General features: G+C 40.7%; 1 protein-coding gene across 1 annotated transcript in view; it reads left to right on the top strand.

Moving 5' to 3' along the window:
- Nucleotides 1–27,604, top strand: part of jph3b (junctophilin 3b) — an 82,664-nt gene that overhangs the window by 28,549 nt on the left and 26,511 nt on the right. Inside the window, exons 3-5 of the mRNA XM_022217495.2 lie at nt 2,032–2,397; nt 20,984–21,108; nt 24,542–25,509. Of these exons, the coding sequence (XP_022073187.1) occupies nt 2,032–2,397; nt 20,984–21,108; nt 24,542–25,509 (1,459 nt within the window). The remainder of the gene's footprint in view (nt 1–2,031; nt 2,398–20,983; nt 21,109–24,541; nt 25,510–27,604) is intronic.

The raw sequence follows: 27,604 nt of genomic DNA, 5'->3' as shown, positions 1-27,604 counted from the left end.
AGTGGCTGACAGCAGCTTATCAGGTCTGATTGATTATTGGCAAAGCCGACCAGGAGAGAAACTTTGAGGTTTTTTTAATCCATTCGACTGCTTCAAACACGCACGGAGAAGCTTCTTTAAAGGCTAAAATGCATCACAAGTATTGCTGTTGATCAATTATTTACCGTTGTGTTGGTTTTTTTATCAGTGGATGGTGCATGTTGTGAACATATTACAGAAATAAATCATGTGCCGGGCCGCTGAAAACATACCATGGGGAAATATAAATCTAATTAATGGGTCTGAGGAGGCGAGATGAAAACAAGTCAGCAGGACACTTATTATTATTCTGGACCAACACAGGAGCTGTGCAGAGGCTTCCTGACCAAACAGGAGTCTATATGAACCGACAGGGACGAGCAAATTAAAAGAGATATCTGAGAGAGACATGAATGCATCTGTTTTTAAGAAAAGATGTATTTTCATTTGATTTAAAAGTGTGTTTCATCTCTTTTCTGGATGTTTTCGCTCTGAAATGATCAGAAGAAATTGCAACGTGTTAAGAATCAGGGAGAAACTCAAGTTGACAGAACTCCAGAGTGCAGAAAACGGCAACAAAGATCAGATAAATGAGACTAGAACACTGTGTTTTACTATTTTCAAGCTAATTTTTGGTCTCACAATCGTCTGAATTGCTGTGCTGCAATAACCAATTGGAGACTAGAAGCTTCTCTGGGTTTTATTTAGGAAATGTCTAAATTGTAGCTTCAAAACGACCTGAGGGATGAGCAAATGAAAAGAAATATCCGAGAGACACTGTGAATGCATCTTTTTGAAAATTTTTAAGAAAAAGGCGCATTTTCATTTTCAGAACTGTAATTTTAAAAATGTTTTTCATTTCATTTCTGGATGCTTTTGCTGTAAAACTACCGTATATCAAATAGTTGCAAAAATGGGAAGAAACAGTAAGTTGGTAGGATTCCAGAGTCCAGCGAACAGCAACAAAGATCAGTTCAGTGAGACTAGAACACTATTTCTCTATTTTCAATCTAATTTTTTGGTCTCACACCTGTCTGAGCTGCAGTAACTAGATGGAGATTAGAAGCTTCTCTGGTTTATATTTAGGAACGTCTGTAAATTGTAGATTCAAAAATACTTGAGGGATGAGCAAATGAAAAGAAATATCTGAGAGACACTGTGAATGCATCTGTTTTCAAGGAAAAAGGTGCATTTTAATTTGATTTAAAAGTGGGTTTCATCTCTTTTCCGGATGTTTTCGCTCTAAAAGTATTAGAAGTAGTTGCAACATGTTTAGAATAAACTAGAATCGGAAAGAAAAAGCAAGTTGGCAGGGCTCTAGAGTGCAGCGAACAGCAACAAAGATCAGTTAAATGCGATTAAAACACTTTATTTCACTGTTCTCAAGCTCGTTTTTAACTAGCTGGAGACTAAAAGACTCTCTGATTCTCATTTAGGCAATGTCTGTATATTTTCCTGACCGTAACGTAAAAACATATTTTGTCTAATTTCTGGTTGTTTTCCCTATAAAAGTATTAGAAGTAGTTTGCAATGGAAATGGGAGGAAATACAATAGATATTTACAAATTCTCATTTTACAGTCTTTACAAACTCTGCACATCACGTTTACAAAGATATTTCACCATGCTGAATGTATTTTCCAACAACTTGCTGATCATTTGATCCTCTGCATACCATATTTGAGCCATGCTGCTATTTTTTTAATGATCAAACGTGTTTTATTTGCTTTTCCGCTCTGTAGAAGCACAACCAGTTCAGGTGAAGATTCCTTGAACGTTTGTCACGTGACTATTGGCTATAGTATAAGTTTTTTATAAAGCGATTTTGATGAAAAATCACAATTCTAAGCTTAAATTAATGTAGTTTTGTGTTTGTTTTTATAGTTTCTGGCTAATTATTTTGTGATTTTCAAAAAAGATTACTTCCCAATCAACAGTTTTTTGTTCTTCATAGTATTTGTTTTATTTGTTAAAATGATTTAATCTGACCCTGTGTGACCTTTCACCTCTGCAGCCTTGGAGATGCAGACGCAGAGTTGGCCGTCGCCGACGACGACGTGGACGCCACAGCAACGGAGACGTACTGCGGCGAGTGGAAGAACGACAAACGGACCGGGTTTGGTGTGAGCCGGCGGTCCGACGGGCTGCAGTACGAGGGCGAGTGGCTGAGCAACAAGCGCCACGGCTACGGCTGCACAACGTTCCCCGACGGAACCAAAGAGGAAGGAAAGTACAAGCAGAACATCCTGGTCAGCGGCAAGAGGAAGAACCTGATCCCGCTCCGGGCCAGTAAGATCCGGGAGAAGGTGGACCGAGCCGTGGAGGGAGCGCAGAAGGCGGCGGACATCGCCAGGCAGAAGGCCGAGATCGCTCTGTCCAGGTAGGGAACCGTTTTATTCTGAGGGTCCATCCCAGCACACATACTACCAAACTATGTCCTACATGAGAGAAACATTGAGGCTCCATTTATATTACAGCGATTTTAGGATGAAATACAAAGGTTTTGTTGCTGCTCTTTTACACAGAAATGGCGTTTGAGACAATAAAACTTTTGAATACGGCCTCCAGAGTGGAATTTTCCTCAAATAGGCAAAAGCCAGGGTGCCCAGATAGCTCAACTGGTTGAGCGAGCGACCCATGATCAGGGGCTATCTTCCCCGACACAGTGCCTGGGTTTGATTCCAGCTCCCGGTCCTTTACTTCTCCCTACTTTCCTGTCTGCCTGTCTACTAACTTGTCCAGTAAAGCCAAAAAGGCTAAAAAAAAAACAACTTTATAAGGCAGAAGTTGTCACCATTGTTGATGTTTTCAGTGAGAACGCCTTTATTTTGAGAGAAGAGCTGCTGTACAGTCTTGAGCTCTTTAAACCACCTTTACCTGAACTTATGTACTAAAAGTATGTATGCAGTGTGGAACGCATCTTTCCCACCATTACTGGCTGACAGTGGTGCACCAGTGTCCTAATGTCACAGAAACCAGATGTAAAACTCTGATATACTGCGAAATTCAGAAAGATTCACCTGTTGGTGATCGGCTTCATCAGCGTTGTGTGAACTTATTTGTCTTGAATGTAACAGGCGTTCACGGTGGATGTAAAAGTCGTGCATCCTGGCTTCAACAACATGTTTAGAATTACTAAGCACTAAGATTTTATTGTTTTTTTTTTATTTGTTAAAGAGCCAAACTGCCCATTTTTTAAGCTAAGTTGAGCTTGTGGACTCTGTTTTTTAGATAGATAGATAGATAAACTGACTATGGTAGATAGATACTTTATTAATCCCGAGGGAAATTAAATTTTTACAGGGGGTCTTTGACTTGCATCTAAAATTCTCTTTCTACGGCACAGCGTAACTTGATTTTCACCTTAATCTTCACTCACTCTTGTGGCTACAACTGTCTAATGTAAACAAAGCCGTCTCCTCCTTAACCCTTTAAGCTTCAGTCAATTCCAGCCGTTTTCCAGTACAAAAATCGCTAATATTCTATTTTTAAATAAAAAAATTACGAAAAAATTACAGGAATATTGGACCGCAACATCGCGAGTGATTCCTTGAAAAACGACGATTTGTGGATTTTATACCGACTTCAGACATGTTTTGGACAAAATAGTTTACTGGCTTGTGTTGTCTGGATGTAAAAGGTTGGATTATGGCCGTTTTTGTGGATCTTTTTTTTCTGTGTGTAATATGAACCCGAAATGTGAGTCGCGCTGTGTGCGTTGAAGCCGTGTATAGAGAAACGGATGGATGAATATTTGTTTTTGTCGGACCAAATGTGTTTTTCTCACCCGCTGTGGTAATCGCATCTGAAAGTGGTTTATACCGGCGGATTCATGAGAATCTAAGCTTCCATCGGCGTATAGTGTTTGTATAATCGGGTTTTGCAGCCGTCGGACATTCTTGAAATCCTATGCAATTAGTAGGTTTAACCACCGGCGGTACATTCTACGACGCCTGAAGCGTAAAGGGTTAAGCACAGCGTGACGATGTATTCATCCCGCTCACTCACCAACTAGTTCCTATGCAAAAATTGTCCTAATGTCGCAATGTACGTTCACGTCGGAATGATGAACAAGACTTCTTAATGAATTTAGGGGAGATGGCGACATAACACGAAACGCCGTAGCGAGGACGTCGTTAAACCGAGGACCTGCTGTATTTACAGTTTTCGGCTAACTTTCAGCAAAAGAAAATGGCATATTTATTATACGTTCACTATTCCTTCAACAACCTCCCTTTAAAGACATAATATATTGCAACTTGCTGATCTAAAGGTATTTAATTGTGAGGCTACAATTAGATTTGCAGGGTTTATTTTCCTGCCTGTACCTGGAACTCCACTGTGCACAAATCTGGACAATAATGCTGCATTTTTGCAAACAGAAGCTGATAATTTCATGCCACTGGACTTATTAGATCCATTAAAGCTGGACAACATCACAGTATGAAGACCTAAGGCTGTTGACCTCTTAGCTATCAAGGTTGCAGTTTTCCCTGACATTGTTTTACACAGAGGTTACAGGATTTTCCTAATGCTACTAAGGCTGTGGCTTCACATGTTCTATGTATATTTAGATCATGACAGATTAAGAGAGATTAAGGTGAAGGTGAAATTAGGGAGGAGGTTACAGTAGGGAGAGAAGTATAGCAAGCCGAGCGAGACGGTTTGATGAAGCTGCTGAATGGAAATGAGAGCTCATATATGTCGCTGCTCATTCGACTAAAACAATGTCGGGGTTGTGATGTTAATAGCGTGTCGTGACCTTCGCCGCAGAAACTTTTGGACGAGAATATAAAGCAACAGTTTTTGTTTTCCAGCTCTCAGAAAATTAATTAGCCGTCCTGGGACCCGAAGTCATGAATAGGCGACACATTGAAGCTCTTGTTGCCCATCAGAAGTAGGCCTTTGACCCATTTCAGCGCCGGCGCCTTGTTGTTTTCAAGGAACCAGGTTATAGTTACTGTGGCTCCGGCTACTTTGTAGATTGAGCTTTTACAGCCAGGAATTTTAACAAGTGTCAAGGTGAAAATATAAACCGCAGAGACCAATCTGTGGATACAAAATGAGCGAGGCTGTTTGGCAGTTGGCCTTACTGAAATCCCATCCCACAGATAATTTGTATCCTCTGAAAGATGCCAGTTCTGAAAGGAAACACAGAAGGTCACAAGTAAACAAGTCCTTGTTCCCCAATGGCTGTCTTGGTATTCAAGCAGTATATTCCTGAAATCCTGCCTCAACAATCTGAGAAAAGTTATCAAATATTTTATATATATGTATATTTTGAGGACGTGCGTTATTCTGCATAGACCAGACTGCCCTCAAAAAATAAGCGACAATGCAAGAAAACAAAAAATTGATGGAGGCCACCTAGACACCTATGACTCCTCTGAAGGAGTTACAAGCTTCAGCAGCTGAGATGGAAGAGGCTGTTCAAGAACTGCTGGGTGTTCTTCACCAGTTACGATTTTGAGGAAGAGTGACAAGAGATGTTGGAAAAAGCTCATATTAAATCTTGACCATAGTTCAGCAGAAGACATTTTGGAGACTCTGAAGTCAACTAGAAGAATGTTCTTTGGTCTGATGATACAATAATGAAGCCTTTTGTCCATCAGAGTATTTTGCAGACATCAAACGTCATCATAAACACACCATCCCCACTGTGAAGCATGGTGGTGGCAACATCACGACGTGAAGCATGGTGGTGCCAGCATCACGACGTGAAGCATGGTGGTGCCAGCATCACGACGTGAAGCATGGTGGTGCAGCATCACGACGTGAAGCATGGTGGTGCCAGCATCACGACGTGAATGGTGGTGCCAGCATCACGATGTGAAGCGTGGTGGTGGCAGCATTTTGACATAAAGCACGTGGTGGAGGCAGCATCATGATGTGTAGCATGGTGGTGGCAGCATCACGACGTGAAGCATGGTGGTGCAGCATCACGATGTGAAGCGTGGTGGTGCCAGCATCACGATGTGAAGCGTGGTGGTGCCAGCATCAGATGTGAAGCGTGGTGGTGCCAGCATCACGACGTGAAGCGTGGTGGTGCCAGCATCACGATGTGAAGCGTGGTGGTGCCAGCATCATGATGTGAAGCGTGGTGCCAGCATCACGATGTGAAGCGTGGTGGTGGCAGCATTTTGACATAAAGCACGGTGGTGGAGGCAGCATCATGATGTGTAGCATGGTGGAGGCAGCATCATTGTGCAGTGAGCATCACAACGTGAAGTGTGGTGGTGCCAGCATCACGAAGTGAAGCGAAGCGTGGTGGTGCCAGCATCATGATGTGAAGCGTGCCAGCATCACGACGTGAAGCCTGGTGGTGCCAGCATCACAACGTGAAGTGGTGGTGCCAGCATCACGACGTGAAGCGTGGTGGTGCCAGCATCACGACGTGAAGCGTGGTGGTGCCAGCATCACGACGTGAAGCGTGGTGGTGCCAGCATCACGACGTGAAGCGTGGTGGTGCCAGCATCACGACGTGAAGCGTGGTGGTGCAGCATCATGATGTGAAGCGTGGTGGCAGCATTTTGACATAAAGCACGGTGGTGGAGGCAGCATCATGATGTGTAGCATGGTGGTGCCAGCATCACAACGTGAAGTGTGTGGTGCCAGCATCACAACGTGAAGCATGGTGGTGCCAGCATCACAACGTGAAGCGTGTGGTGCCAGCATCACGATGTGAAGGTGGTGCCAGCATCACACGTGAAGCGTGGTGGTGCCAGCATCACGATGTGAAGCGTGGTGGTGGCAGCATCATGATGTGAAGCGTGGTGGTGGCATTTTGACATAAAGCATGGTGGTGGAGGCAGCATCATGATGTGTAGCATGGTGGTGGCAGCATCACGACGTGAAGCATGGTGGTGGCAGCATCACGACGTGAAGCATGGTGGTGCTTACACCTCCTTCAGAGTAGTCATAGGTGTCTTGGTGGCCTCCGTCACTCTTCTCTTTGTTCAGTCACTCAGTTTTTGAGGTCGAGCTGCTCTAGGCAGATTTAAATGTGTCATATTTCTTCCAGAGACTTTAACTGGACTTTAATTAATATTCATTGACTTTGAAATGTTCTTGTATCATCCTCTGACATCCAAAAACTAGTTTCCTTTATACTATGTTTACATTTTTAGCTTGGAAATGTGGTTCTGCTTGCTTGATACAATGTGATGCTTTGAACCTTGGCCTAAAGTCCTCCTTTTTGTTGACTTGTTTTGTCGTCATATCACGCTGTGCTGAGTTCACCCTGCAGCTGGAATCATCCTAACTCAGCATAAAGCTTCATATCACATCCTGCTGCTTTATGCAACCTATTGTGCACACTGTGAGTTGTATCCGAACAGTGGAAGAGAAGCTGATATTATTACTTTAATGCTGTCCGGAGCTGTGAGTAACGGCGGCCGGGATGAATGGCTGCAGAGTGACAGCAGTCTGAGTGAATGAAAAGGGGGTTAGCTTTACCGTCTGATTAGCAGCTGACCTTGGAAGGGATCAATAATGTAATAATGAGCTGCACTCTGACTCCGCGGTCAATGGGCTGTTACTTATGTACAGTATACGTGTCGCCGTTTTCCACAAGTGGTTCCTGAGATGATTTAGAGAAATGACGTGGGGCGGGAGAAGTGGAGCAGAAGTCAGAAAAAAGGTGAAATGAAGACGCAAAGGGAGATGGAGGGAGATTTCCGCATTATGCCAACAATGCTGGCAGGCAGCCTGAGAGAGCAGAAGGAGGCCGAAGCGAAGACAAACCTGCTCCACATGCTCGCCGGCTCAGATGTTTGGTGTGTGAATGCAGCTGCTGAACGTGGAGCGAACATGCAAGACGAGCTGAATAAGTAACAATCCTATTAGTCCTGATGACAGTCAGCTGCTGAGGGCACAACGAGTCACGAACATGGAAGAAACGCAGGTAGATTAGAGGTAGAAAACACATCTGTAGCTCAGGTTATCATATAATCATTAAGTCTCCTATTTTATAATTGTATTAGTAGGAAATTCTAAGTTTTATATCCACTGTAGCAGCCTGACCGACCACAAAATGAGACCTTAAGGCCACTACACTAAATACATATTATTGTACATAATTATTTAATGAATTTAATTTGATGGGTTATGTTGACATGAAATGTGGAATTTTGATTGGAGAGTTGTTTTTAGGCTGCAGTTTGTTGCAGAGAGGACGGTTATAAAGCACTCTATTAATACCATCTAAATAAATTTATAACTACAAGATAAAAATCTGATTTACTGATTTAAATTAACTGTTTAAGTTGCAAATGTTTGTTTGATGGGTTGTCTTGACTTAATAATGTCAAGTAAGTAAGTAATGTCATGTAATTTCATCAACTTAATATTTTGTGTAATTTAAAATCTAATTTCTGTGTTTGTTGTGTTAAGATAAAAATTTAAGTTCAAGTAACTTAATGAATTTGGGTTGATTTTTCTGCATCTTAAGTCTAACTACTTAATAATGGAGCAACTGTTTTTTCAGCTTTGTCAACTTAAAAGGTTGTGCAAATAAAAAATGTAAGTACATAGCATACTCCTTTTGAATAACATGAAACAAGTAATTAGAAGAATTTATTTAAATGAGTAAAAAATCTTGATGAGTCACATTGGAAACTTACACACAACAAAAATATAAACGCAACACTTTTGTTTTGCTCCCATTTTTTTAATGAGAAGAACTCAAAGATCTAAAACATTTTCCACATACACGATATCACCATTTCTCTCAAATATTGTTCACAGATGTGTCTAAATCTGTGATAGTGAGCACTTCTCCTTTGCTGAGATAATCCATCCCACCTCACAGGTGTGCCATATCAACATGCTGATTAGACACCATGATCAGTGCACAGGTGTGCCTTAGACTGCCCACAATAAAAGGACACTCTGAAAGGTGCAGTTTTGTTTTATTGGGGGGTGGATGTACTGCCAAATTCTCTGAAACGCCCTTGGAGACGGCTTATGGTAGAGAAAAGAACATTCAATACACGAGCAACAGCTCTGGTTGACATTCCTGCTGTCAGCATGCCAATTGCACGCTCCTTCAAATCTTGCCACATCTGTGGCATTGTGCTGTGGGATAAAACTGCACCTTTCAGAGTGTCCTTTTATTGTGGGCAGTCTAAGGCACACCTGTGCACTAATCATGGTGTCTAATCAGCATGTTGATATGGCACACCTGTGAGGTGGGATGGATTATCTCAGCAAAGGAGAAGTGCTCACTATCACAGATTTAGACAGATTTGTGAATAACATTTGAGAGAAATGGTGATATTGTGTTTGTGGAAAAAGTTTTAGATCTTTGAGTTCATCTCATAAAAAATGGGAGCACCAAACAAAAGTGTTGCATTTATATTTTGTTGAGTGTACATTCAATGTATGATTGCAAGATAAAAATAAAATTTAATTACATCGACTTAATATTGTGTGTAATTTAAACTTTCTGCATTCGTTGATGAAGTTTGCATCTCTAACTAGTGAACTCTAGAGCTACTTAATTATTTTTATTTTGCCAACTTACAAAGTTTTATTCATAATAATAGCATTTAAGTGACATAATCTTTTTGAAGAATAAGGAAATGCTATTTGGGATAACTTATTTTTGTTAGTAAACTTAAAAAACTTTTTTAAAATTATGATTCGAATTAAAAACTTAGATAATTACTCAAAGTCAGCTTATATGTCTTCGTCAAATTCATTTATTTATAATCGCAGTAATAAAAAAATCAGCATATTCACTGTAGCATTTATCTCACAGAATTTGTATTTATCACATTTATGACCACAGTTTCCAAATATTCTGCCTTTTCTGTCCTGATAAATGTGACTGTCATTTGCTGCAATTTCAGCTTTATTCATCTCTCTGAACTTTGTTTTAAACTTTTTAACTGTTAAAGTTTCTGAGTCCTAATCATCACCTGAACTTTGTCCGTTAGAGCCTTTTAAAGTTAGAAAAACTTCTTTCCATGCTGGATTAAATGTAGCTCTGTGAGTGAGAACTTGTTGTTGTTGACCACATGTGCATCTGTCAGGGTTAAGATATAAAAATAAAGAAATAAAGACTCTGCCATGTGCTAGTATTATAAAAGCAGCAGTTAGTGTCTGCTGTGTTGGGATGTTTAGAGGGCAGCAGCTCATGCACAAAGGGGGCCTTGACTTATTTTTGGGGAGGGACAGAGTGTCCTTGTTTAAAGTAGGTGCCACTTCATGCACGCTTAAAGCAGATGAGCCCAGATCTCAACTCAAAACTACTGGCAGCAACTTATTTCATGTGTCAGAGAAAAGAGGAAAGACAAGAAAAAGTTCAGTGAGGCTTCGTGCACCACAAAAAATAAAGTTGTAAAATTGTAAAAAAAAAAAAAAAAAAAAACCAACGATATTTAATAAGTTATATTAACCTTTCAAGTTGTATACATTATTTGAGATGGATTATGTTGACATAATAAGGCTGCTAATAGCATCAACTTAATATTGTGCGTATTTTAAACTCCTGCATTCATCAAATTAAAATCAAAATTTAAGTTGAGATAATTAAATTGATTTGATCACCACAATTTTCATTTTTCTCCACATTGACACTGAAACAAGTCAGTTAATTTTCTTAAATTGTCCATTTTCAAACTTTTATAGTTATTAAGACATGGACAATACAAGTTGGGACGACTTTATATATATATATATATATATATATATATATAAAATCAACTCAAAAACTTGTTTATGCTGCCATTCATTAAGTAAGTGTTAAGTAAAAATACCTTTCTCTCTCTCTTGTTAATTGAACAGAATTTCATTAAAAGTTCTCATGAATTTAAAAACCTTGGCGCGAAATGTTGCATCATATTTTTTTTCTTGAGCCCAAACATGTTTTGCAGAGTTAGTGCTTTGAGCTAATGGTAATGTTTAATTTATTTAGATTTTCTAAATAAAAGATGGACTGTTTACATGCTTTGTAACTGGTGTGGATCTATATGTAGTGTTTTTTATCCTTAGCTGCATTCTAAAAACTTATTAGTGGAAAAAAATGACTCAAAACTGCAGTTATAATGCCACAAATAATTAAAAAAAAAAAACTTAAAAAGAAACTAATAATGATGCATATTTAGGTTATTTCAACAACATTTGCCATTTAATGGCTGAGGCTCTTTAAGTATTTCTGTATACATTTTGCCCTCACTACTTTATATTTTCATGCTCCTTCACAGTTTTAATTCCTTTTAAAACTGTTTCGTGCACATTTATTTTTTTTAAGTCAGGTCACAGTCAGATCTCCAGGTTTGTTGTTAAACCTGAGCAGAGACCAAAACCAGAGTGTGAGACTCACTGATATTCTACCAACCAGCTTTATATCTGCTGATGGCTGCACAGAAGGAAACAAGCTTCCATCAGAGACTCCAGTCTGGAAAAAACACCACAATTTAATCAATAGTTTTCTTGTATCATTCAGGACAGAAAAGTCCCGATAAGGCCACAGCGTTGGATTTGTAGTAGGATCACAATCATGTGATCGTCAGCAGGCAGGCTGATGTAGTGTCCACTTGTTGTCATGGTTACAGTGACGCTGTGCCTCTATCTTGCAATGATACAGAAATCTTTAGCAAATCCATGGATCCAGACTATAAGTTGCATCACTGCCAAAATCTAATCACTTGGTCCTTGTATCATTTCTGACCTTCCCTGAATATTTCATCCAAATCCGTTTGTCTGTTTTTGAGTACTGTTGCTAAAAGACAGACAGACAGACAGACACCAATAACTCCGCTGTTCCTTGGCGGAGTAAAAATGGTCAAATAAACTTTATGGTGTTCTTAAACCCAAAAAAATGCATGAAAAACATATAAATATCTCCATTAGAAGGGGAATTAAAATGTAAATCCTCCAGTTGATGTTCCTCTCCCTAGAATCAGAAATAGGTCCAGCTCTAAATTTAAACCAGATTTAAACCCTCAGGCAGGTTTTTTTTCCGACCGTCTGGAATCAGGTATTTGAACCTCCCACAAGTTCACAACTCACTGCTTGGATGCACGCGGCGGGGGAACACGCACGATTTACTAATTCCGATTGAGTAGCAAAAGCGGGGCAAGCTGCTGAACGTTTGGGAATGCGAGTTAGGGCTCGGAGATGCAGGTTTTCCAGGATGGTGGCAGAAATCCAGCTCTCCTCTCCAGAACAGCCGACTGTACGTACAGTTTAGCTCTCAGCGCTTCTGGCTAACCCAGATTCAGGCAGCAGCATCCCACGGCTCAGGACAGCCTCACTTTCTTCCTGTAGCGTCCCAGAACAGCACAGCGGGGTATTTCCTAGTGGAACACCAGGAGGAACCCTGAGAGGTGAAACAGTCACAGGATAATTGCTGCAGTTCTCTTTCTCACAGCAAAACGAAAGCAGGATGGCCAAACTGGTTCAAGGATGATGAGGTCCTTCGCTGACTTTGTGGAATGTTTCTTCAAGTGTTTGCTGGCTGTTTTTGAATCCCATGGAAATTCTAATAGCAGATATCGCTCAGAAAACAAAAATACAGAACAGATTAGATGCAGGTAAATGTCAAAAAGAAGTGCAAAATTAGACTAGAGTAGAAGAAAAATAAGTAACTCTGGGCTGTGATTCTGAAGAGCACAGTAATGATTATACATGAAGCCTGGAGTACTGCATAGACATGGAAATATTGCAAAAAATTATTTCTACTGTTAAATCGCAAAGATGTTTGTGAACGTAACTGGGAAAGTTGGATTGTGTACATTACAACTCTATGATCATCATTTGTTTAATGAAAATTTTTCTATTAGTTTTGTTGAAATAATATCAGCACCAGGAAGACACAGCCTGATCTTAAACTAATTTAATTTCATTTAAATTTGTTGTATTTTATTTTTATTTATTGTAGTGATTTATTTTTTTAATTTTGCTCATTTTAATTTAACTTTGTAACAGAATCTATTTGACTGTGCTTCTTTAAAGTTTTTTATATATTTTTTTATTTTTTTGTAAAATTGTAGTTTGCACAAATCCTTTATCATTCTTGCGTAGTCCAAATTCTTTGATTTTAAAAAGAAAATTTAAAACAATATCGATGCATGAAAATGACATATTACAGATATAATTGAAGTGTTGCACCTAAAAATGGAATATTTGCAAATTAAAATGTGAAAAATTTGTACATGAAAATTAAACAATGCACATAAAATGTAAATATTACACATTAAAATTAAAACACGCAATAAAATTGTACATGCGAATAAAATATTGACATGAGATGAAATATTTTACATTAAGTTGAAGAAAAATTGCCTTCTGTAACGGAAATTTTGGACAACAATTCAAATATTTCACATTAATTTGAAGAATGTTGCACCTAAAAATGAAATATTGTGCACATGAAAATAAATATTGCAGATGAAATTAAATGTTCCATTTGAGAATAGAAATATTACATTTGAAATGTAAATATTGAGTAAAAATAAATGGAGATATAAAAAATGAAGTATTAATACACAAAATTAAAATTACTGCACATGAAAAAATGCACAAGAATTTTTTTCTCTTAAATTTTAATTATACACAAAGCTGATGTATTGCATGTTGGATATTGCACATAAAATACAATACTGCACATGAAATTAAAATTTGCACCTGAAGGTAAAACATTTCACATGAAAATGAAATATCGTACATTAAACTGAAAAAATTGCATTTGAGAGTCAATTTTGAAAACAATTTTAAATATTTCACATTATTTTGGAAATGTTGCACCTAAAATCAAATACACTGCGCATGAAAATAAAATGTTCCGCTTAAAATGTAAATATTAACATGAAATTGAAATATTGCACATGAAAATGAAATACTACACACAAAATTAAAATGCTGCAGAATAGTATAGGACACAAAAATAACATTTTGCCATGAGAAAATTAAATTTGTTCTCATAGAATTGAATTATTGCACACAAAACTTGAAAGTGTTGCACACTGGGTGCTGCACATAAAATACAATACTGCACCTGAAAATTAACTGTTCCACATTCTGCAGAAGCTGATGCTGCACAAACGTTTAAGAACATGACATTGATGTTACTGTTCAGATTTAAATGTGCTACAGAAAATGATGGAGCTGGGAGGTCAAAGGTCAGAATCCTGCAGCTGGTAGACATTTGGGTCCACGTGCCTGATGTTACTGTAAATCCAGGATTTGTTTGTGCGATACGAGGCTGATGTGTCCTGATTACTGCTGTCACATGTACTGATGTAAGCGGTGTGTCATCAGGCTACCTGTGATTAGTTAGTGCCAGATAAATACACCAGTGACTCAGTGAGCTTTGTGGACAGAGCCATTCACTGCAATCCTGTGACCTCGTTCATCAGCGACACACACACTATCTCACTCACTCTATCTCACACACATTATCTCACACACATTATCTCACACACACACACACACACACACACACACACACCACACACACACACACACACACACACACACACACACACACACACACACACACACACACACACTGTATTTCCATCACTTCAGAGGACGTTGCATTGACTTACATTCATTATCTGGACACCTTGAGCCAAGTCTTAATGCTTGTTTTTCCCTTTCGTCCCCTCAATATGTAAACAAATTTATGTCCCACAACATGAGCAACACACACACACACACACACACACACACACACACACACACACACACACACACACACACACACACACACACACACACACTCTGTTCGCAGTGATGCAGACCGGAAAGCTCTGTGAGATATGAATCATCCTCCTCATCATCATCAGCTGGTTCAGAGCGATGACAGAGATGATGGAGGAGCTTTAGTGCATGAGTCCCGGATTAGACTTTCTCTCTGCTGTAAGCTCGTCTCATTGTGTTTGCCCATCTTCCTCGGCGACTATCTGCTCCATCACTCTGCCTCGTCTTTGTTTTGATTCTCCTCGTGTCCTTCTTCTTCGGCCTCGCTCGTCCTTTCGGCCTTGATATCGCCGCTCGCTCGCTCTCTCCGTCCTCTTAAAGGTGCAACATGTAGTGTTTGAATGCACATTTGTCCTCATAGCTTCTTCACTTATTGAACTTTAAACACTCAGAGGTATAGGAATGATATATCTGAGATGTAAATATGACGTGGAGGTGCACAGTTTGCTTCTGTTAGTCAATTCTTTATGCTTTCAAGTTTGAGATTTTAGGATATTTATCTTCCACAGAGTGTCGCCTTTCAGACAAATGGAAAGAAAATATCCAAAATACACATTTAGATGTTTATAATACTATGTTCTGTCTATTTGTGTCAACTACAATATATATCCTTAAAATTTTTCCCATACTCTAAGCCATAAATCTCCAGTTCAGTGTCTCTTACATACTCCTTGTTTCAGCTGAGAAGATTTGGTTAACTCACCAATAGTCACATAAAAAAAAAAAAAAATCTGAATGCATAAATCAGGGGATGAATAAAAGAAAATGCTCAAGTCTGAATATACCTTGGAGGTAAATCTATCACTAGGAAATGGAACGAATATGGAACTTGTGTAAATCTGACTAGAGCAGGACGTCCTCAAATACTGAGTCACTGTGCAATGAAGAGTCTAGTGAAGGAGGCCACCAAGACACCTATGAACCTGTCTGAAGGAGTTACAAGATTCAGTGGTTGAGATGGAAGAGACTGTTCTACACCAGTCAAATATTTATAGAAGAGTGGCAAAGAGAAAGGCAGTTAAATTTTCTCTGTGGTAAATCTCGGCAGGAGCACATCCTGAGGCATGTGGAGGCTCTGAAATCAACTGGAAGAAGGTTCTTTGGTCTAATGAAACCATATCTGTCCATCAGACTAGACACTGTGTTTGGTGGACTCCAAAACACTGCACGTCATCACAAACACACCAGACCCACTGTGAATTATAGAGGTGGCAGCATCATGGTGTGAAGCATGGTGGTGGCAGCATCATGATGTGAAGCATGGTGGAGGCAAGTCTAAATATATTGACCATTGCTGCCAAAGAGAGATGAACACTTTTTATAGACTGTGCATATAATAATATTGAACTATTAGCCAGGCTTATATGAAACTGTAGCAGTCAGAGTGCAGTACTGTCTTATTACAGAGGCGTTTTCAGGACTAGTGTCTGACCAAACTTCACACAAACCCTGTTCCCTACTGTCACGAAGAAGACTCTGATGCTTGTCCTCATTTGCCTCCTTTTGCTTTAATGTAGAGGTTGTCAATCTTGTGGACACTGCTGTAATTACGCTGTCTCACAATTAACCCAGCAGTGATTCATTGATGTTAAACACCTTCTTTTAGTCTCTCCCCATGGCTTCTCCATTCTCGCCCTCTGTTACCTCTCCTTTGTCTCTGTCCTCTCTCCTTCATTTTCTTTCTTTTCCTGCCCTCTGTCTGCAGCTCTTTTCTCTTTTCGACAGGATGCCGTGTTGTATAATCGAGGCCTCTTTGAACAGGCAGCTCCTTTCTTTCCAGGCAGTTGATTCATCCACAAACAGGTTGTTCCCTGGGAAGACAGAACAGGAAATTATGGAGAGCAATCAGTTTTCCTTCATGAAAATTTATACTATCTGAAACTGAGAGTGCTCGACCATGACAGAGAGGCCACCAAAACACCTATAACCCCTCTGAAAGCGTTACAAGCCTCAGCACCTGAGACATTAGAGGCTGTCCATGTGACAGCTGTTGTCTGTTCTTCACCTGTTTTCAATCTTTACTCGAATTCAATAGAAACTCTGAGGTCAACAAGGGAAAGTTCCGGCCATCAGAGCAGACACTACGTTTGATGTCATGTGAAGCATGGTGGTAGCAGCATCATGACGTGAAGCATGGTGGTGGCAGCATCATGACGTGAAGCATGGTGGTGGCAGCATCATGACGTGAAGGATGGTGGTGGTAGTATCATGACGTGAAGCATGGTGGTGGCAGCATCATGACGTGAAGCATGGTGGTGGCAGCATCACGACGTGAAGCATGGTGGTGGCAGCATCACGACGTGAAGCATGGTGGTGGCAGCATCACGACATGAAGCATGGTGGTGGCAGCATCACGACATGAAGCATGGTGGTGGCAGCATCACGACGTGCAGCATGGCGGTGGAAAGACATGACGTGAAGCATGGTGGTGGCAGCATCATGACATGAAGCATGGTGGTGGCAGCATCATGACATGAAGCATGGTGGTGGAAAGACATCATGACGGGAAGCATGGTGGTGGAAAGACATCATGACGTGAAGCACGGTGGTGGCAGCATGATGTGAAGCACGGTGGTGGCAGCATCATGGCGTGAAGCACGGTGGTGGCAGCATCATGACATGAAGCACGGTGGTGGCAGCATGATGTGAAGCATGGTGGTGCCAGCATCATGACATGAAGCACGGTGGTGGCAGCATCATGACGTGAAGCACGGTGGTGGCAGCATCATGACGTGAAGCACGGTGGTGGCAGCATCACGACGTGAAGCATGGTGGTGGCAGCATCACGACGTGCAGCATGGTGGTGGAAAGACATCGTGACGTGAAGCATGGTGGTGGCAGCATCACGACGTGAAGCATGGTGGTGGCAGCATCACGACATGAAGCATGGTGGTGGAAAGACATCATGACGTGAAGTATGGTGGTGGCAGCATCATGACATGAAGCATGGTGGTGGCAGCATCATGACATGAAGCATGGTGGTGGAAAGACATGACGGGAAGCATGGTGGTGGAAAGACATCATGACGTGAAGCACGGTGGTGGCAGCATGATGTGAAGCACGGTGGTGGCAGCATCATGGCGTGAAGCACGGTGGTGGCAGCATCATGACATGAAGCACGGTGGTGGCAGCATGATGTGAAGCACGGTGGTGGCAGCATGATGTGAAGCACGGTGGTGGCAGCATCATGACGTGAAGCACGGTGGTGGCAGCATCATGACGTGAAGCATGGTGGTGGCAGCATCATGACGTGAAGCATGGTAAATGGTAAATGGTTGTATTTATATAGTGCTTTTATCCAAAGCGCTTTACATATGTCACATTTACCCATTCACACACACATTCACACACTGATGGCGGAAGCTGCCATGCAAGGCGCTAACCACGACCCACCAGGAGCAATTGGGGGTTAGGTGTCTTGCTCAGGGACACCTCGACATGAGCATGACAGGCCGAGGATCGAACCAGCAACCTTCCAGTTACAAGACGGCCACTCTACCCACTGATCCATGCCGCCCCCATGCCGCATGGTGGAGGCAGCATCATGGTATACTGGAGGACAAACTGATGCAGTCTCCAAGAGAACTGCAACTTGGGAGGAAATCTATTTTCCACCAAGACAACAACTTGAAGCGTGAGAAACTGAGAGAGATCAAGTTAGACAGATTCATGACATTCAAACTAGTGGAGCTGAAATTTGTGTAGAAAGAATAAGAAAGAAGCTACATATGATTCTGCCATGTGAACCAGACAGACGGTCTTCTTGTCTCCCCACTTTTACACCTCACCTCCCTCACAACCGACACATGGTCGTGTTGAGTATACTGTAGGCCTGGCAGACCGGGGCAAAGAGAAACAGAGAGGCAGAGAGGAAAAAATCAATAGCCATCGACATGCAACACTGCATCAAGACTGTTACTGCCCAGAGAGAGAAAAGGCATCGATGGAGAGGCTATTGTGCACGAGTGGAGGGCACAGAAAGCAAAGGGAAACAGAGGGCCGACGGTGAGACGAGGGTTGTAATTGAGAGAAAAGATCTATTTGATATGAGCAGGGAGGAAAGAAAAGAGAGTGGCAGATGAAAAGGAGGATTTCATATAAAGAAGGAAGGGGCAATTAGAGGGAGGCAGGAAGAAAAGTGGGGAGGAATACAAGAAAGAGCGAGATATGAAAAGGAGGCTGTAAAGGAGCTGTTAGAGGAGATGAAGGGGATGTGAAAAGAGGATGTGACAGGCAGGGAGGCTGAATTATTTTGTGATAGTAAACACGTTTTCAAGCGAAACACTGTGGCGGCTGTAAACACAACGCGCTGTAGCTCTGTAGTAATTGTTCTGAAATAGCCGCCGTGTGTGAGGTATCATGTAATATGCTGATGCTGTTGTTTGTTTCTCGCCCTCTGGCTCAGGTGTCTTTTATAATGAGATTCGTCAGTCGTCACGAGACACAGTAGAGCAGATAACTCGGATGTGAATGAGGCACGTTGTGTTAATGCTTGAGAATAAAATGATTGATGCGGGCGTGTTATTTTAGGTAAACACATGAAAAAGTGTCATAATGGTGACTACCAAAAGCATCGTGAGCTTTTTTTGCAAAGGAAAACAAAGAGAAACAACAAGAGTTGAAAGTATGATTTTACATGTTGACTGTCAAAAAGAAGTGTACACATCAACGATTAGTATTTTATAAATGTTTTTTTGTTCTTTGACAGTATTTGACATAAACCTCAATTATTTTTTTTTCTTGCAGTCATATTTAATGATATTTTGTATTATTTGACAGAAAACGTATGTGTATTAAGGATTAAAACTCAACACTACCATTCAAAAGTTCACCCAGGCATGGATGAGCCCAAACTTTTGGGTTTTCCATGAAAACTCAGGCTTTTATTCATGTGCTAACATAACTGCACAATTGTTTTCTAATCCTCAATGAGCCTTTCAACCCCATTAGCTAACACAATGTAGCATTAGAACACAGGAGTGATGGTTGCTGGAAATGTTCCTCTGTACCCCTATGGAGATATTCCATTAAAAATCAGCCGTTTCCAGCTAGAATAGTCATTTACCACATTAGCAATGTCTCGACTATAAACTAAAGGTAAACATAGGCGTTTTCCGCTTGTAGCGCCGCGTGATGATGTATTCGTCTGCTCTGATCACCAACCGGTTCCACGCAGCGTAACCACTTCCAATGTAATGTGGAAACACTGTAGGTTGAGGACATCATAAAACAAGGACCTCCTGTATTGTGAATTTTAAAGTAGTACTATTTAACTGCTGATTTCCAGATTTTTTTTTCCTTTTTGGTAAATTACTGATGGTATCTAGAAAAATATTTTTTTAAAGAGTGTTAGTTTACACAGTATTTTTTAATAATTGTTAATTCATTCCTTGACATTGTTTGACCATGAAAATACATGATTTAGTCACAAAAATAGAAAATAACCCAAACTTAAAAACTCTTCTACAATACGTGGCTCCCCATTTGCACTGTTTTACTGTATTTGTATCAATAAAACATGACATTTTACACATATTTGCTGTTATTTTCACAGTTTTTGAACATTAAAGTATTCCACTTTTCGGCTGCCTTAGCTGCCAGATTTGAACTATTTCTTTATGGTATTTTTTTTTCAAGTTTTCTTTTCCCCTTGCGTTTAACATTTCTCTGGTTTTCAGTGACGAAAACATGTAGATGGGGGGGAAAAAAAGGATGAAATGAAACAAGCTCAGTGTGGACATAAACTAAGACACAACTTGGGTCCATGGTTTGAGCTTGTTGGCAAGTTTATTATAAAACACGGTAAACCTTATTCTTCGAGGGGGGTCTCAGTAGATTCAACAAAAACGAAAACAACTCAACTTTTTTTCCAACTGTCAAAGTGTTAAGTCTACTTTCTATCACCTCATCGTTTGGTCAACAAACAATCCAATACAGGTTGTGTTCTGCCGTCCTTTAGTACTGAATAAACCACACATAGTCCAGTATCAGTGAAAACCTGAAGCACTGTGGTGCACTGCTGGCACTTTTATTGTTCCAAAGGTCAGTTTCTGCAGGATTTTTCTTAAACTACAGTATTTCTGGACAGATTTTTTTCTATTCTGTCCCCTTCCTTATCTCCTTCCCACCTGCTCTGCTTTGTTCTTAAAGGAATTAGTTTTGGAAACGAACGCCAGTGACTCTGTTTCTGTTCTTTTTAAAAAGTTTAAAGTTACTTTTTGTCCGGTATTCATTGTCCCCTGTCTTCTGTGTTTCAGGACGGCTCATGCACAGGGTAAAGCTGAGGCAGCGGTGGGAGCAGCTCAGAAAGCCCAAGAGGAGAGTCGTATGGCCAGGGTCACAGCCAAGCAGTTCTCCCCTTCATTCCAGCACCCAGGAAACGGTGGGCGAACACATGCACCCACTAAAATCACAGCTTGTATACACTCAAATGCAGCACAAGTTCATGTATACAGTTGTTAACAAAAGTTTGCCTACACTGGTAAAGTTATGAATCTGCGATGACGCTGTTAACTCTTCATTTTCTGTGTGTCTTTATCACAAAAGACAATCATGCATTTTGAGTCTTTCATATATTATCAGTTTTCTGGAAATATGACAAAAATCTGCTGGGTCAAAAAATACATACATCAACTTGAATTATCAGTTTTGTTGATGTGGAAAGTTGTCGATCATAGGCCAAGCTTAGTGGTCTCTACGCTTCTTGTGAATGATTAGAATTGACTACAGCTGCTGACTCCTCTGAGCCATATATTTGATTCACTCAGACTTAGCCACAAACACAACAGTGGGAAACTCTAAGGAGCTCAGCGCAGATCTAAAACAGCCAAATATTGAATTGACTAAATCAGGAAAATTACTTGGAGACATTTCAATGCAGCTTCAGACCCAAAGTAAGCGAGAATAAAGTTTACAGTACAGCTGTGTCACTGCCATGATCAGGAAGAAAACAAACTATCACCTGCTGCTGACAGATAGTTGGTCAGGATGTTTAAGAGTCAACGAAGAATCACCAAAAAGTTGATCTGCAATGAATGATAAGCTGCTGGAACACAGCTGTCAGTGTCCAAAGTGTTTTACATCAGCAGGACCTGAGAGGCTCCATGAAGAAGGAAGCTCTAGAAGCAGAACCTTAGAGCTCCACTCAAGTTTGCTGCTGATCACATAGACAAAGAAAACACCTTCTGTTGGAAAGTTCTGTGGTCAGATGAACAAAAACTGAGCAGAAACGTGTCTGGAAGAGAGAAGTTGAGACATTCAACCCCAAGAATACTAAACCTACCATCAGGCATGGTGGTGGCAGTATCATGTTCTGTGGAAGTAGAGCTTTAAACAATGTAAATAGGATAATGAAGAAGAAGGATTATCTCCATATTCTTCAGGAAAACCTAAAATCATTAACCAGGAGGTTGGATCTTGGACACAGTTGAGTTTTCCAACAAGACAATGACCCCAAACACATCAAAAGTGGTTAAAAATGTATCAGTCAGGCTAGAATGAAGGTTTTAGATTGGTCTCCTCGAAGTCCTGATTTCAAACAATCAAGAACCTGTGGACTGATGGAGAAACAAGTCAACAAATTTAGTTGAACTGTAATAATTCTGCCAAGACAAATGGTCAGAAGTTCAACCAGAAGCTAGAGGATGCCAACAAAAGCACCAAGTTGAGGCGAAAATGGCCAAATGACATTTACCCAAATATCAGCATTGCTGTATGTATATTCTTGACGTAGCAGATTTTCCTCAATTTTTCCAGAAGACCTATAATAAATCTATGAAAGAACCAAAATGCTTGTTTTTTGTGAAATTGATGCACGAATTTCATAATTAAGAGTTCTAGAATTCATTGAAAACTCAAACTGCCATAATATACATTGTCTTTTCAAGTCTATGTGAACTTTTGTCCACAGCTGTATGTGCATAGATCCAAAAACCCAGCTGAGCGTTGCACATACTGTAAGAACACGTGAGCGAACACATGCATGAACAAACCAGACACATATCCTCATGTGTGTGTTTGTGCGTTGGTGGTAAAGGTCAGTGTCAGCCTCCCTGCAGCGTTGCGGTTCAGCCTCTGTCAGTCACACCTGTAGAGCACCGCAGGTATCCAGCATGCCTCATGACTGTACACTCCCACAAACGCGTACCTGAGATGACAGTTTGCCATCTATTCTGCTCTCAGCGGCTATCTGTTTCCTCACACAGCTTAAAAAAAAAAACTCACTCCATGTTATTGTGAGAGCATCGATGTCAACAAGCATCAGCGCTGACATTTTGAGGCATGTTTGTTTTGATATCCCAGGCATCATCGTCCACCCTACTGTTTCCTTCACGTCTGTTCACAGATGAAAAATAATTAACTCTGTGAGAGATGAATGATTTGGAGTGAAGAAGGTGGTCAGAGGAGGTGGAGCGAGGTGGACTGTGTTGCGTTGTTGGGAAATTATGGGCAGGTCTTCTAGCTTTTTCTTCTTCAACAGAGATTAAAAATAAAATCTCATATAAGACCCTTTCAGACATGGACTTTTCCATTAATCTCACAGGAACTGAACGCATCGGCTTCACGTCTGAATGTGCACCCTACTCAATTTTCCATTAAAGTAGTGACAGCAGTTTTACCAGATTAGACATAGTAGCATATCACTTTTAACTTGGCTAAAATTAATTACAATTTACTTTGATTTCACCAACGTCTTAATTTATGTCCATCCGTACCGCCTGTATCTCTGAGATAATGCTAGCTTGCGTTGTTTCTGTAGTTTCTATACGGTAAGTTGCTAGCGTTGTCGCTCATGTCTTCACTTTCATTCGTCAAATTGTTGTTTTCGTTTGGGTGATTTTCCTTTTGTTTTCATGCTATTTCCCCCTGTCATGCTGTGTAAAAACTTTTCAGTCATACAAACTTATATTTGTTTAGGTGGATAGTAAGACCTATGGGGAGCTCAAAAGGTACGCTGTTACGTGTCTCCGCGACATGCCCGAAGTCAAGAGTACAACATACTTTGAGTTCTGCAAAGCAACTTTTTCCACATTTTAGCACCACAGTTCATGGCCAACATAAGAAAACTCATTTTCTATTCACTTACTAAATCCCTACAATTTCTGATTTATTAAAAGCTGAAATGTCTGTAAAAATAAAACTATACCATAATGAAGACAGAGTCTGTAACAGCTCACATTAGTCAAATGAATGTTATCCAGGTTCCTAACAAAACGTGACAAGAGCTAAAGTTTGTTGTTTGCGGCTGTTTGTAGGATTCAGCGTTAGACAACCACAGGATCTATATAAGAAGGTTGTTCACATTTATGCACATACAATATCTTCATTTATTGCTTATAGTTATAATTATGTATATTTCGGATACCAAAACACATAACCTAAACATATAGTGGGCGGTGGGAATTGATGGGACTCGGAAACACCCACAATTTAAGTTCCTTGTATCATCTCCGACCAATAAGTCCCGATAAGTCCGCAGCAGTTGATTTGTAGTGGAACTGCAATCGTGATCGTCAGCCGGCAGCTGATGTAGTGTTCACTTGTCATAGTTTCAGTGATACCGTGCCGCTGTCTCGCAGTGATACAGAAATCTTTACCAAATCCATGGATCCAGACTATAAGCCGCATCACTACCAAAATATAATCACTTGGTCCTTGTGTCATTTCTGATCTTCCCTGAAAATTTCATCGAATCTGTTTTTGAGTAATGTTGCTAACAGGACAAATGTACGTCGGTCATCACATAACTAATATTAACTAATAACTAGTGATAAAGGCTGTTGGTGCCCTAAAAGTCTGCTTCCTGTCTCGTGTAGGTATGGAGGTGCAGCGTCCCAAACGTCAGGTGTCCAGTGAGGTGGAGGGCGAAGGTTTGTCGAGCAGTGCCGGTACCGCCGACAGTCCGGACCTCTACGTGAAGAGCGCCGCCTCCGACGACCCCTCCATCGACGCTGCCACCCCCGACCTCAGCCCGCCTTCCTCCTCACCGCCCCACACCCCGCCTCCCCCTGCCCGGCCGACCCAACGCACCAAGAGCGCCCGATTCCACCGGCAGAGCGCCGTGGACCACGGCGACCGGGGTAAGGACGGGGGAGAAAGGGGTGAGAAAGGCGGGGGAGGAGGGCAGACGGAGATCCAGGTGTTGATGGAGGGAGGCAGCGGGGGAGGCGAGGGCGTCGGGAAGGGGGAGTATCCGAGGGCCAACAGCTGGAGCGAGGACAAGAGGAGGGGGGTGTTGTCTAAAGGAGGAGGCGGGGTCAGTGGACGGGGAGCGAGCCGGACCAACGGACACAAACACAGCTCCTCCAATCACAAGTCGCGGGAGCACGGCTCATCCAATCACAGACAGGCCAGGGGGGACAGGTGGACGGAGTCGTCCTCGTCCGCTTCGTGGACGTCCGGTCACAGGGGCGTGCACGGCCGGGGGGGCCGTCTGCTGGAGCAGGACGAGGAGAAAATCAGCAACTACGAGATGGAGATGAAGCCTTTACAGCCCAGAGACTCCACTACCCACAAGCCCCATGGGCACGGGGAGGAGCGTCACGGGCACGCTCATGGAGAGGGGCGCTCACACACAGTGCAGCGACAGCGGCACAAGAACCGGGACGGGAGGGAAGCGAAGGAGGGGCGGGAGGCGGGGAAGGAGTCGGGGCACAAGCTGGACAGACCGGGGGAGAAGATGGATTCACGGCCTCTACGGCGAGACCTCACCCTCTCCCCCCCTCTGAAGTCCTCCCCCATCACTCCGGAGCAGCAGGAGCTCACACCAAGCAAAGGCAACTCGGTAAGACACAAACACACAACACAAAACACAACAAAAACATAAACACAACACAGCACAAACAAAAACACAACACAAACACAAACACACAACACAAGCATTAACACAAATAGAACACAAAACACAACAAACACAACACAGCACAAACAAAAACACAACACAAACATCAACACAACACAAACACAAACAAAAACACAAACACACCACAACCACAAAACACAACACAAACAAAAACACAACAAAAACACAAACAAAAACACAAACACTCGACTCACTCCAAAAGACTAGATTAAAGCTACACAAGGAAAATTCAAATGTTCCTTTTTATCACTTTTCTGTAAACACTTTCCGTTTTCTTAAATTACAGAAAAATAATCATTGAAATAAAAAAATAACAACGATTGACATGTAGGCTATAAAAATCAGGGCAAAACTGCAAAATAAAACAATCTGTATCCATGACGTTAGATTGCTGGTCATTCAAACATTAGCGAGTTCAACTAGCACTGTTTTTAAATATATATTTTTTATAGTGTATGGCAGTAATGTAACAAAATTTACTTTTAAAACACAACTATACTTAAATTAACATTTTTTAAGTATTTTTAAATAAACTATTTACTCGTTTTACACAGATTTTCCTTGTTTTGTTAAATTAATGAAAATAATAGCTAGTAAATTCACAGAAAAAGAGTTTTGCTTTATAGGTAAGCCCTAAAAATCAGGTCAAAACTGTAAATATAATCCACATTTAAAATTATTAAAGCTACACAAAGGAAAATTCTAATGGTTTTTCTTTGTTTTAATCAAGCTATATCTGTTTTGTTTTTGTTTTTAAGTACAGGTTTTCCCAGTTTTGTTAAATTACACATAACATCTGATAAAATCACAGGGAAAAATACAAAACATTATTTACATGTTAATGTAAATAAAAAATTCTGGCCAAAACTGTAAATAATGTCTACATAAAAAAAGATAAAATTATTTTTTTCCCTTTATCAGTTTTCATTTCATTTTTCAGGTTAATTTACAGATTTCCCTGTTAAATTAAAGATAACTAATACGAAATAAGTAAAGAAATAGAAAATTTTAAAAAAAGAGTACATATGAAACATAAAAAAATCAGGTCAAGACTCAATAGTAAGACTAGTAGTGGTATTTTTTTTAATAGTTTACAGCGGTAATGTAGCTAAATTTATCTATAAAAAAGAACGACACCTACATGAACATTTTTTAAAAATAATTCTTCATAAACTACTTGCTATTTACTACACGGATTTTCCTTGTTTTGTTGAATTAATGAAAATAATAACTTGTACACACGTGGACAAAATTGTTGGTACCCCTCAGTTAAAGAAGGAAAAACCCACAATTCTCACTGAAATCACTTGAAACTCACAAAAATAACAATAAATAAAAATTTATTGAAAATTAAATAATCAAAAACAGCCATTACTTTTGAATTGATGATTAACATAATTATTTAAAAAAACAAACTAATGAAACAGGCCTGGACAAAAATGATGGTACCTCTATAAAAGATTGAAAACTATTTGACCAGAGTGACATGATTAACTCAGGTGTGTCATTTAATTGACATCACAGGTGTTTCCAAACTCATAATCAGTCAGTCTGCCTATTTAAAGGGAGACAAGTCGTCACCCTGCTGTTTGGTGAAAAGGTGTGTACCACACTGAACATGGACAACAGAAAGCGAAGGAGAGAATTGTCCCAGGACATCCGAAAAAAAATTATAGACAAACATCTTAAAGGTAAAGGCTATAAGACCATCTCTAAACAGCTTGAAGTTCCTGTGACAACAGTGGCTCACATTATTCAGAAGTTCAAGACCCACGGGACAGTAGCCAACCTCCCTGGACGTGGCCGCAAGAGGAAAATTGATGACAAATTGAAGAGACGGATCGTTGGAATTGTATCCAAAGAGCCCAGAGCAACCTCCAAAGAAATTAAAGGTGAACTCCAAGGCCAAGGTACATCAGTGTCAGATCGCACCATTCGTCGTTGTTTGAGCCAAAGTGGACTTCATGGGAGACGACCAAGGAGGACACCACTGCTGAAAAAAACTCATAAAAAAGCC

The sequence above is a fragment of the Acanthochromis polyacanthus genome, chromosome 8 (genome assembly GCF_021347895.1).
Source record: "Acanthochromis polyacanthus isolate Apoly-LR-REF ecotype Palm Island chromosome 8, KAUST_Apoly_ChrSc, whole genome shotgun sequence".
NCBI lineage: Eukaryota > Metazoa > Chordata > Actinopteri > Pomacentridae > Acanthochromis > Acanthochromis polyacanthus.
This window is presented reverse-complemented; position numbering and strand designations above follow the sequence as displayed.